Source organism: Sapajus apella, unplaced genomic scaffold (assembly GCF_009761245.1).
Source record: "Sapajus apella isolate SASKATOON/1434 unplaced genomic scaffold, GSC_monkey_1.0 scaffold2, whole genome shotgun sequence".
Taxonomy (NCBI): domain Eukaryota; kingdom Metazoa; phylum Chordata; class Mammalia; order Primates; family Cebidae; genus Sapajus; species Sapajus apella.
Window position 1 is genome coordinate 22,450,859 of NW_022436942.1, and position 11,213 is coordinate 22,462,071.

Consider the following 11,213-nt stretch of genomic DNA (forward strand, 5'->3'; position numbering starts at 1 on the left):
GGAGATTGTTCTAGGAGGCTGGCTGGTGGGGAAACTACCCCAGGCCACATAGCAGAAGCCCCTGTTCAGGGAGAAAGCAAGGATCTGGGCCTGACGCACCCCCAGAGCAGGGGAGTAGGTCCGAGGCCTCTGGCTTGGTTGCTGCCCGCTGTTGCCGCAGAAGCCTAGGCGAGGCTGGGGCCTGGAGAGACCTGCAGATTGTGACAGGAACGGGGAGAGCAAGCAGGCACGCTGTGTCTACCCAAGGCTGGCCAAAATGAGTCAGACCTTCAGCCCCTCCAGGGAAGGCCCAAACCCTGCCGGGAGGAGGCAGTCAGTGCACCGTGAGGCTGGTGTGCCCTGCCTGGCAGCTCTAACCCACGTAGCCCCTATCCATGGCAAAGCCCTGGGTTTTCCTCCTACAGTGGTACACCAGACCCCTGGAGAGGAGGCAGAGGGCCTGGGCAGCTGGGAGGCTGGAGCGGGTGAGTGTGGGCGCCACAGCCTCTTTCTTAGTTAACTGTTACCCACCAGAGACGCCAGTGCTTCTCCACGCTTCACTGCTCGCCCAATAGTTTTACTCAGCATGGAGAAAAAATTAAAATAACTCCCTGAAGAAAATTACACATTTTATTTCAGAGGGAGAGAAGGGAGGAGAACGAGTGCTGGTCTGGGCTGACTGCGGTGTGCAAGTTGAGGAGACAGCAGGCGCCCTAACCTGGCGGAGTGCAGTGCGAAGGGGAAGGGTGGTAGTTGCGGGCACTGCTCAATAAACATTTGCTGAGACCTCCTACATGCCAGGCATGGGGTGAGGAAAGGCTCTTGAGTCTTTTAAAAAATGATGGACAGACGGGTAGCTTAGGCAGTGAGATGCAGCGAAGTTAGTCCTTATAATAAATCCAGGGAGCATCAGCATTAATAATCATAAATATTCCCCTGCCCCTCCCCAGAGCCTCTCTGCTTCACTTTCTTCTTGGCTGCTGGTGCAATCCTTTAGCCCAGCTCTAGACCCCCACGCCACCAGTGTGGGGGGCCTAGGCTTGGCTCCAGGAAATCACCCCATTGTGGGAGGTGGGAGAGGAAATGCAGTAAAGTTTTATGGACCCTTCCCACATTTGTTTCTACTGCAAAGTGCTTCCTCCCCCAGCCCATCCCAGGAGCCTGGGGAAGGACCTAAGCCTCCGACACTACCTGAATAATCTGCCTCCCCCCGCCCCCACCTTTAACCCATCCTCCCCTCCACACAAAATCCCAGAGACTGAGATAAATGATGGCAAACAGACGTGACTCCAGCACTGGTCTATGCAGCTCCTTTCTCAGTTAATTGTGCTGCATAGCCCTAGGCCCTAGAAGGTGGAGGAAACAGTCTGAACATTTCCTGCCAGGCTGATTGTCCTCCCTGCTCCCTCATCCCCAGATTCTTAGATACTGAGGCACAGCCCCTCCAACTTTTCCAACATCCCCTTACCAAGCAATGCCAACTCTCTCTAGAGGCCCTTCTGGGACCAAATGGGTCCCTCTCCCTCTATGTCAGCGAGGCCTCTGAGGGACCACTTACACCCAGAAAAGATCTTCAGAGGCCCAGAAGGGCCTGAGGCTGAGCATGGCGGCGGAGCCACTGGTCTCTGCAGAGGAGCTTTGGCATACAGTGGGGGCTGCTGCCAGTCCAGAGGCCTCATGGAGTGCAGAAGCCTGAAGCCTTGGACAGCGATAGCACCGGAAAAGCCAGTACCCGAGGCCTAGGTGCCCTCCTTTTTTCCCAGAGGCTCTTCTTGGAGCCAAGGGTCAGGAAAAGAACTCAATTTCACCTCTCTCTACTCACTGCCCCTAGAAGCTAAAAAAAATTTTAAAGGGGAGGCTTAAAGATTGTAGGTCTCCTTCTACACCTCACAGCCCATTTAGACAATTTTGCCCAGTACATGCCCCAAACAGACAGGAGCCACTGCATCTTTAGTCTTGTTCTCTTCGTCTTTATTTGATATGACAAAATATAGTTTCAGGAAGGACCCAGAGTCAATAAATAGTTGAACAACAGCAATGGGTCAGGAGGGCACAGAAAGTCGTGGCAGGGACTATGGGACAGCAAAGGGCCTCTAGGACCACTTGCTGGGGTCCAGTGTCAGGAAACCCCAAACGTTGAGCTAGCTAGCAGGCTGGGGCTGCCGGCCTGAGAGGGCATGCAGCAGGCGCAGGCTGGGGAGGTTCCCGGGTTTTGGGAGGGTGCGGTTGTGGGGATAAGGTTTGGAATGCATAGAGCAACCCAGGCTGCCCTAGGCCGATGTTCAGTTCTTTTTTCATATGCAAATAATTAATAAGTGAAAATCTAGTTTAGTTGCTACAAGAAAGCACCCCGAGTCTGGGGCCAGACTCTCATCAGCCTGCGGCTGCCTAACCCGCCCAGCCGGGAACAAAGGAGAGGGCGAAGCTGGAGGGTCGGGCGAGGGTCCTGTGGCGCCGGCCGGGCCCACCTTAACTTGGGAGGGCCGCGCTGGGGCTGGGAGCCGGGAGAGATGGCCCAGGCCAAGGTTCGTTCAGCGCCAGCCTGTACGTCGCAGCCCTCCGGGGAAGCCCTGCGGATCTTGCCCTGGGCCCCGGGTACCAAGCTGAGCCGAGATGAGGGGAGACGGGGCAGCGTGGGCAACCCCGCGGGAACCCTGGGTCGGTGGGGATGCGGAATGCCAAGGAAAAGCGCTTTTGTCTGTGAGGCCCGGAAGCCCAGTGCTCCAGCACCTGCCCCCGCCCCAAAATATAGAAAGGAAAGGCGAAAAGGAAAGGCGCAGGGACCGGAGCCGGCTAGGGGCGCTCTATGCGGGCCTCCCCCGCTGCCTCTAAAGAGCCTCTTTGCTTTTCATTTTGGAATCTTTCTTCCACTTCATCCTGCGGTTCTGGAACCAGATCTTGATCTGTCTCTCATTGAGACACAAGTTGTTGGCGATCTCTATGCGCCTGCGGCGAGTGAGGTAGCGGTTAAAGTGGAATTCTTTCTCGAGTTCCAGAGTCTGGTAGCGCGTGTAACTGGTTCGGGACCGCTTGCCGTCCGTCTCTGGAACATAAACCCCACCCCAAGCCAGGAAGGGGTGAATAGCGTGCAGCGTTTCCCCCGTTCCCACTCCAGCCCCAGGCCCCCACCAGCGGCCGGAGGAAGAGGAGGCGAAAGCCGCAAGACAGGCCGCGCTGGCCGCAGGCGGGCCGGCCCAGCCCAGCCCAACCCCGGGAGAGGCGCCTCCGCCCAGGCAGGAAACTTTCCACCGCAGCCTTCACTCTGCAGCCGGAGGGGCTGAGGTGGGGTTGGGGGGAAGAGGGAGACCCAGGCTCGGACCGAACAATAAGCACCCTCGAGATCCGAGCACCGGGGACCCCCCTCCCACCCCTCCCGAGTCGCTGGAATCCTCCGGAGCCGCGAGCACCGGCAGAGCCGGCTCCGCAGGGGAGGGAGGGAGGGAGCCGCGGGGGGATCCCCGCTCTGGAGCCCCGCGCTCCTCACCCTTCAGATCCCTCTATTTTTTTAACTCCCTCCCTCTCCCCAAAAAATTGAATATTGCCTTTTATACACGTTTTGTTCCTATGATCCAATTATGTCGTCGTAAATTTGGGCGCACACAGCCTCTAAGCCTTTTAGTGGACAGTTTTACGAGCCATTGATGCCTGGATCGTAAAATTTATGGCCGCAGGTTTTTTTTCTTTATTTGCCCCGCATGGCCTATAAAACCCAGGCGGACCCGAGCGCGCAAAATGAAGTCCTAAAGTTTACCGTGGCTCATGTGCAGTTTGGTCATCCACGGGTAAATCTGTGGCGGGGCCGGTGGCTGGCTCAGTCCGGCGGGCTGCCCTGTCTGCGCCTGCTCCTCTTTGATCTCCCCACTGCTCTTAGCTCGCTCCTCCAGCGCCGGGCGAGCCGCCTTCTGACTGTACATCCCGGGGTTCAGAGGAGCCGCTTCGTCTCTGCCCAGAGCGTGTCCCGGAGCGGCCGTGGCGCTGCAGGCGGGGCGGTCGGGGTGAGCCCGGGGGTTGGCAGCCATGTCTACCCCGTGGAGAGAGTTGGAAGGCGCAGGCGGTGGGAAAGTGATGCTTAAGTCCAATCCGCCGTAGCAGTACCTGGATGCCTGCACCTCTGAGGCCGATCCATAGTTCCCACAAGTTTGCATGTTATAGGCAGGGATATTGGGGCTCTGCTTATAGAATGAATTGGCTACGTAGGAGCTCATGGCGGGGAGGGCCCAAAAAAATTTCTGCACCCTTTTTGATTAAGGGTGATTTGTGACTCTTTGAAGTTGAGGGGTTTTTTGTTCTCCAAAGTGCACAATTTATAGGTGGAGATATCTCTTTCTTTATCCTATGCGCTCTTCCCAAATAAGGGAGCCTTAAATAGAGTCACGTGACTCAAGCGGCCACTCATAAATTTGGCTTGATGACCTCCGGGAGGTTAGTGATGGAAGCCGGCGAAACGCATCTCGATATGTAGGCAAAGCCCAACCAAGGGGGAGAGGGAGTGAGAGAGAGAGGGAAGGGGGAGGAAAAAAAATGGTTCTTGGAATTGGGGGTAGCCGGGACAACAAGCCCACAGCGACACCTGGTGCCTATATGGGGGAATTGCATCCTGGAGCGCCAGCTCGCTTTCCTGTGGCTGGATTTCCTACCCTGTAAGGAGAAGCTGGCTGTTGGGGCAACCCCTGAGCTAGCTGTTAAAATTCGATTTAAAATTGGGAAAGATGAGGCGCCACTTGTTGTGTACAGAGTGCTTTTTGTAATGGATAGCCCCGTTCTCCCAACCTCCATGGTCTTCCAATCTTCAAAAATGGCTGAGGAAAAGGGATTTAGTTAGGTAGGGCGGCCCATGCCCAGACTGGAGAACCAATGGGGTTTAAACTTAGGTTCCCTAAACCAAAGGCAGAAGTCCCTTGCCTCGCAGGCCCTAAGGCCCCACCACTGCTGAAGAGGTGCCCATCATGAGAAAGTAGAATTCGCCTCTAGAGAGGTAGACAAGATAGACAAGAGGGAGGAGGGATCCTGAGTGGTTAGAACAAGATAGGGGGGTGATGAGGCTGAGGGTGCTGCAGGCCGTCAGGGATGGATCTGGAGGTGAGGGGCCAGGTGGAGTTGACTAGACCTCACCATGCTAGGGTCCCCAGAGTGGCAACAAGGCAATGTTCAAGTGTGTGTGTGTGTACACGGACAGAGCCAGACGATGGTCTAGAGGACTGCTCTGTCTCCCTGCGTGGAATCCTTATGTGGTACCTATGCCAGAGGTTTTAGACAGAAAATAGATGTCTAAATTGAGGGCATGGAAAAACAAGATTCAAGCCTCCACAAATATTACGTGAGCACGGCAGAGGAAAAGGGCAGAGGAAAAGGCCTGTTTTGTGCCCTTTGGGGAAAAGGTCTCTGGGCCAGCCTTTCCAGGAACCTGAATCTGTAAGTTCCAGGAGAGGAATTTCTGAGCTACTAGGAGGAATGGGGCGGACCTGGGGGTGGGCAGGGCAAGCGCCTGGGCAGCCTTCACAGGGTGTCTGCAGCCATTCGGCCCCTTCCTTTCCCCCTGTAGCCCCAAGTCTCAGGCTTTCTTGCCTGCTTCTTCCCAGGAAATCTCCGCCCCTGCCCAGGAGAAGGCCCCCTCCTCACTGGTGGAGGCACTAGAGGCGAGGGGTGGGGGGCGCTGGAGGGAATTGAAAGGCCTGGAAAACTCTGGTGGATTTTTTTCCCTCCGGAGACCCCCCTCAACACCTCTCCCCGTAGGCCCACTCAAGTTTCTCTGGCCAGGCTTGGGGAGAGAAGGCCAGGGCTGATAAATAGTTAGGGTCCGGCTGCGCTCCTCACCCGCCTCTTTGCCCGATAGAGGAGAGAAGAGTCAGGAACCAGCTCGGCTGGAGCTGTAATGAAGGAGGAATTTTGTCCCGGCCACGTCAGGAGTCCCAGATCAGGCTGGAGCTCAGTTTCCAGGCTTTCTCTTTCGAGATGTCCTTGAATCGCTCAATCCCTGCCGACAGGGCTCCAGTCCCTCGGTCTTCTCTTTCCCTCCGCTCTCCGCCTCCGCCACGTTTCGCAACAGCCAGCCTGGCGCGGGCCTGGGGCTTGCTCTCACGGCGCCCCCCGCCTCCAGCTCCCGGGAGTGGGCGGAGGCGACCCTGGTGCCTGGATAGTGCTTCTTTACTGGTCTTTCGGGGGGCCTCGGGGTTCGGACGCTGAGGACCCCGGCTGCCACAGGCAGGGAGGCCTGCGTGGGGCTCGTGCCCAAGCCGACTGATCCCGTTTTCCCCCCGCAACAAAATCCTACGCGACTTTTTTCGCAGGTCGTGTGTGTTGCTCCGCGCAGGGAGCGCAGAGAGGCCTCCCAGCCCGTCAGTGCGATCGCGAGAACGAACAGGAGGCCGGGGCCAGGCGCCTGGCTCCGGGGATGGCGAGTGCTGAGGGCTGGGGACTTGCAGGCGGCGAGGAGGCGCGGGAGCGCTTGGAGCCTGCTCCAGCTCTCAGCCTGAGGCCGGCGGGCGAGCGAATGAACAGAATTCCCGGTATAAACTTTTAAAAATAATGTCAGTTTTATTAAATATACGAGAACGGATCCAGAGGTTGGATTTATACAGGAGGGTAACACGAGGGGATTTATTTATTTATTTTCTCCTACTGGCTAAACAAACGTCATTCACTTTTTTTTCTCTCTTTTTGTAATTTTCCCTCTTTTTTTTTTTTTTTTTCCTTTTTGAAATGGGATAGGAACACTGACGGTGCTAAACATAAATATAAATACAGAGACCACAAATACAGCTAAAAGTATTCACACAGAAACGGTCACAGTTTGTAAAATGCCATAATGACCCCCAGGATTCTTTAAATACAATTTGCCTGGGCTGGGCATTTGCTGGGTTAGAGGGGCTGGGCAGGGACTGCGGGGAGGCCCTGGGGGTCGGTGTGGGGCCAAGGCGTGCCCTCCTTGGGCCTCCGGCCCTCCCCGGCTGCCAGGCTGGGCCCTGAGGCCCCGGAGCAGAGGCCCCAGGCCCGGGAGCCGGCCCTCTGCACGGGGGTCGGGGGTGGGGGCGTTGAGGGAGTGGGGGGAGCCAAGTCCTCACTTGGAGGGCAATCTGTAGAGTCTGAGTTCAGGGACCGAGTCCCCAAGGCCTGGGCGGGGAAAGGGGCCTGCAGACAAGCCGAGAACGAGCTAGCAAGGGATCGAGGAGGAGGAGGCGCGTGGTGAAAGAGAGTTGTGCGGTGAGGGAGGGGGTCCAGAGCTGACTTTCAGGTCCGCGTTTGACTCCCTAATTTTGTTTTAGGGTCTCAAAACACATCAGTTGTGCCAGTGATAAATACAGAGTGTGTGATTAGGGGAGAGTTGGGGTGGGGAGCGAGGGAGAAAGGGGGAGTGGTGGCAGAAACAGTCCTGGTCACTCTTTCTGCTTCTCCTCTTCTGTTTCTTCCCGCTTTTCCTCTTTTCCGCCCAGGCTGTCGGCGGTGGCCCCTCCGCCGCCCCCCGAGAGAGTGGACGTGAGATTAGATTCTTTTTTCCACTTCATTCGGCGGTTCTGGAACCAGATTTTGATCTGTCGCTCGGTCAGGCAGAGCGCGTTGGCGATCTCGATGCGCCGGCGCCGCGTTAGGTAGCGATTGAAGTGAAATTCCTTCTCCAGTTCCAGGGTCTGGTACCGCGAGTAGATCTGGCGGCCGCGCCTCCGGTCCGCTCCATAGCCGACCCCTAAAGATCCGGGCACAAAACACACTAAAAACAATCAGCTAGGCGTCCTCCGCAGACTATTTCCCCTAGCAAAGTCCTCACCCTCTCAACCTGGCCAGCAGCTCACGGGCCCCTAGGGCTCTAGCCTTCTCCCTTTTGCCTTGCCCCACCCCCAGTGGGGGTACCGCCAGGACCCCAACTTCATTCAGACCTCCCATAAGGTGGGAAGTGTGTGTCCCAAAGAAAGGTGTGTGGGGTGGGTTGGGGGGCGGGGCAAAAGGCAAACAGAAAGCTGCAAGTCTAAAAGCTGATTTTTGAAAAATCCCAAATAATGGGAATGAGGGCCCCCTTTCTTAAGGACAGGGCTCTCCCATCTCCCCAAGCATCCTAGCGCCTTGGAAACTTCTCCCCACTTTTCTGCCTCTCCTCTCCCCCTCCCTTCTCCTCAGCCTGACTCCACTTTGGGGGGCTCCCCCATCTTCTGCTCACCCCCTTATCCCCTGCCCTGTTCCTGCCCCCTCAGCTCGCCTGGGAGCCCTCCAATCCGTCAGGGGCCAAGGGGGCCAGGCCCCTGCAAGCGAGCGGGAGGCTAGCTGAGAGGGCAGAAGAGGGGGCCCTGTCTCGGCGAGGAGACGAGCGTGATTGTTTTTATGGGGCCATAAAAAACTCTCTCCGCCCGTTCTTCTAGGGAAGCCGGTCATAAAGTCAGTTCAGTTTATTTAATTTATATCTCGGAGCTGTAAAACTCACCACTGTGCGAATTCATTCGCTGCATCCAGGGGTAAATCTGGATACTGGCTTTCTGGTCCTGGGGCGCAGTCCTGCCCTGCTCAGAACTAAAATCCTGAGCGATTGAGGTCTGTGTGTTATGTCCTAAGGTGTTTTGTCTGCAGTTTGAGAGCATGTCTTTCTCCTGGTAAAAGGAATTAGATCCATAGTCATACGGCCCCCGGCTGGAACTGAACACGACATTCTCCTGTGGCGAATAAAAGGGAGTCGAGTAGATCCGGTTCTGGGCAACGGCCGCTCCATAGGTCGAGAAATGCCTCACTGGATCATAGGCGGTGGAATTGAGGGCGACGTTGGGGAGGACGTCCTGGCCCCCGGCGAGGTGGCAGGATAAGGAAGGGTTAGTGAAGTAGGAATTCATCCCTTTGCCTTTACCTGGTCGGGCTATGATTTCTTTAATATTTATTTCTGTCTCCAGTTTGTACTCGGAACTAGATGGTTATAGGGACGGCTCCAATCCAGGACAGACAAAATGACAAAGTCAGCTGACCCCCTCCCAGCCAATCGCAAGCCAGATGTCAAGAAGGGGGAAAAAAAATCGCTTCTGCTTCTGTTGATTCCCTAGTTGAGACTAAGTGTGTGCTTTGAAAGTAAGACTTGGATTTCTTTTAAATATATATATATATAAGGGAACTGGTTTGGTGGTGAAGGAGGGGTGCATGTCCCTGAGCAGGGCCTTGGGACACAGGAAGGAGAGCTGTCCTCCCGGGAAAGCTCTCAGCCCCAGCTAACTTTGCTGTGATGTGGCCAGAGCCAGGGCTAGAGAAATCCCTGTATTTGCAATCTGGTTTCATCTTTTATATCTGCCCCCTTCTAAAATTACATCCTGATTTCTCCATGGGAGGAACTCCCTCCCAGCACAGTAGGAGGTCCCTAGAAATCCTGCAGGAAATCCTGGTTTGATGCTTCATAGAGTGAGTCCCATCACTAAACTAGTATTTTTTTCTCCAAAAATTAAAAAAAATCAAAAGTAGAAAGGAATTTCCTTAAACCTGTTCCCCTGAGTAAGTAGAGTGTGGCCCAGAGTCTTGAATGCAGGTGGGATGTGGGGAACAGCTACGTCTAAAGGGGCAAGACTTCAGGGTACAGTGGCAGAGCTTAAGTGGGCAAAGGGCCCATGCATCTGCTTTCCTCTGCATCCTGGCCCTCTTCTGCCTCCTCCTCAGGACCCCTCTTTTGGGAAAACTCTTCCAGCATTTTTACCTAAAAGGGAAAATGTATAAAAATCCAATAGAAAAAGGAGAAAAAGAAGCAAAATGTAGGGAGGTGGAACCGGAGTGGAGAGAGACACAGAGAGAGAGAGAGAAAGGAAGAAGAACGAAAACTCTGAGAATCTTTCTAGAGACATCAACTCCTGTTTATGTTGGTGAGAATTTATGATTTGGAGCCAGCGAGGGCCGGTGGGTTAATTCACATAGGATCCAGCCAGAAAGAGAAGGCTGCTGGGGCTCTGATGGACAGTTAGCTTCCTGTAGCCTCAAGCCCCTGCAAGGGTCAGAAGCCCCCTGCCCCCTCCAGACTCAGGGCACTGCCAGTGGAGGCGCCCCTGGACCTGAGCTATGTGGCTTGGAGACTTCAGAAAGGGGTTCTAGGGAGCTCTAGCTAGCCCAAGTGCTAGTTAATCCTGGTGGGGATGGGCCTCCCAACAGCCTCAATCCCTATTTTTTCCCACCTTGGGGGTTAAAAAAAAAAAAAAAGGAAGACACTGTTACAAAAAGGTAGCTAAATCCGAGGCTTGTGAGGGAGCCGCAGTAGCGAACTGAAACAGCGGAAAGTGTGCAGATGGGGGTTTTCTCCTGATTAGTCCAAACTTAATTTAATATCGTGATATAGGCTGAAAATGCTTTGAGTTGACAAAGAGGGGTGATGGGGAGTGCGTAAGGAGCAGTGAAAGCTCATATTTCCCCCCACCATTTTTGGGTGGGTTGGGGGGGAACTGGCTATAACAAGAACCCGGATGTCGCCGGATTTTATGATCTTTTCCTTCTGTGTAACAAAGCGGAGTAATCAATGGGTAGCAATAAAGCCATAAACGGGACTACGCTGGGAAAAAACTCGTTTATTCATCTTCTGTAACGTTAAGGTTTCCCTGGAGTGTCGCTAGGGGGGAAAAATAAAGTTTCGAACCCAAAAGCAGACAGTGTGCAGGAGCTGGTGGAGACAACATGTTAGTTAATACATGAGCCTCGTTAGGGGGTTGAAGAGTCTTCCTGCCAGACAATTTGTGTTGGTTTTTAGAAATACAGCCCCAATCCTCCAGAAAGGATGGAAATTTGTCGGTATTTGGAAGGGTTGGGGAAAGACTCCTATAATTATAAAGGTTCCTCTTCAAAGACCACACTTTCTTCTCCCCAAGGAAATGAAGGGGAAAGGGTAGAGGATTTTTAAATGAAGAAAAAATTTTTGAGATGAGTTATCTCATCTTGGGGTGACTTGGCAGGTACACAAACATAGACACCAATGTGAGTTGCTTTTTGCCCTGGAATCCAGCTGTCCTCAAATTCATGGCGTGCCTGAGCAGAGGTTTCCAACAGCTGGCTGAGGCTTCAGGCCCCCTGGAGGGCAAGAGGTGGGGGAGAGACAGCAGCGCGAGTACTCTGGGGGATGAGCTAGGGAACAAGTCAGTGCACCCTTGGACACAAGTAGCCTCTCTCAGAGTTCCCAGCCTCCTTTCTGCCCTGAGGGTAGTGGTGTAACAAGTAGAAGACGTGGGAAGAAAGAGTAAATCCTTGCCCCCCATTTCAGAGAGAGAGAGAGAGAGAGAGAGAGAGAGAGAGAGAGAGAG

General features: G+C 54.5%; 3 protein-coding genes across 4 annotated transcripts in view; all 3 read right to left on the reverse strand.

Moving 5' to 3' along the window:
- Positions 1-11,213, reverse strand: part of HOXC4 (homeobox C4) — a 61,810-nt gene that overhangs the window by 18,368 nt on the left and 32,229 nt on the right. The gene's annotated exons all lie outside the window — the stretch shown is intronic.
- HOXC5 (homeobox C5) lies at positions 1,929-6,307 on the reverse strand. Its single transcript, XM_032292064.1, has 2 exons — positions 3,731-6,307; positions 1,929-3,022 (listed from the first exon to the last, which is right to left on the reverse strand). Exons 1-2 carry the CDS (start codon positions 4,182-4,184, stop codon positions 2,808-2,810), a joined length of 669 nt encoding a protein of 222 aa, XP_032147955.1. The 5' UTR covers positions 4,185-6,307; the 3' UTR covers positions 1,929-2,807.
- HOXC6 (homeobox C6) overlaps positions 6,489-11,213 on the reverse strand; it is a 14,196-nt gene continuing 9,471 nt past the window's right edge. The window contains exons 2-3 of one of the 2 annotated variants that reach the window (XM_032292054.1): positions 8,390-8,735; positions 6,489-7,660 (exon numbers count right to left, since the gene is read on the reverse strand). In XM_032292054.1, coding sequence (XP_032147945.1) covers positions 7,353-7,660; positions 8,390-8,543 — 462 coding nt within the window. In that variant the 5' untranslated portion in view covers positions 8,544-8,735 and the 3' untranslated portion in view covers positions 6,489-7,352. Of the gene's footprint in view, positions 7,661-8,389; positions 11,187-11,213 lie in introns of those variants that run through there. The other variant, XM_032292046.1, reaches the window with a different exon arrangement.

Excerpts from the sequence above, each read along its gene's own strand:
- HOXC5 (XM_032292064.1), bottom strand. The coding sequence starts at position 4,184 with ATGAGCTCCTACGTAGCCAATTCATTCTATAAGCAGAGCCCCAATATC. Across the intron at positions 3,023-3,730 it reads CAAACTGCACATGAGCCACG|AGACGGACGGCAAGCGGTCC; the intron begins GTAAACTTTAGG and ends TTTATGTTCCAG.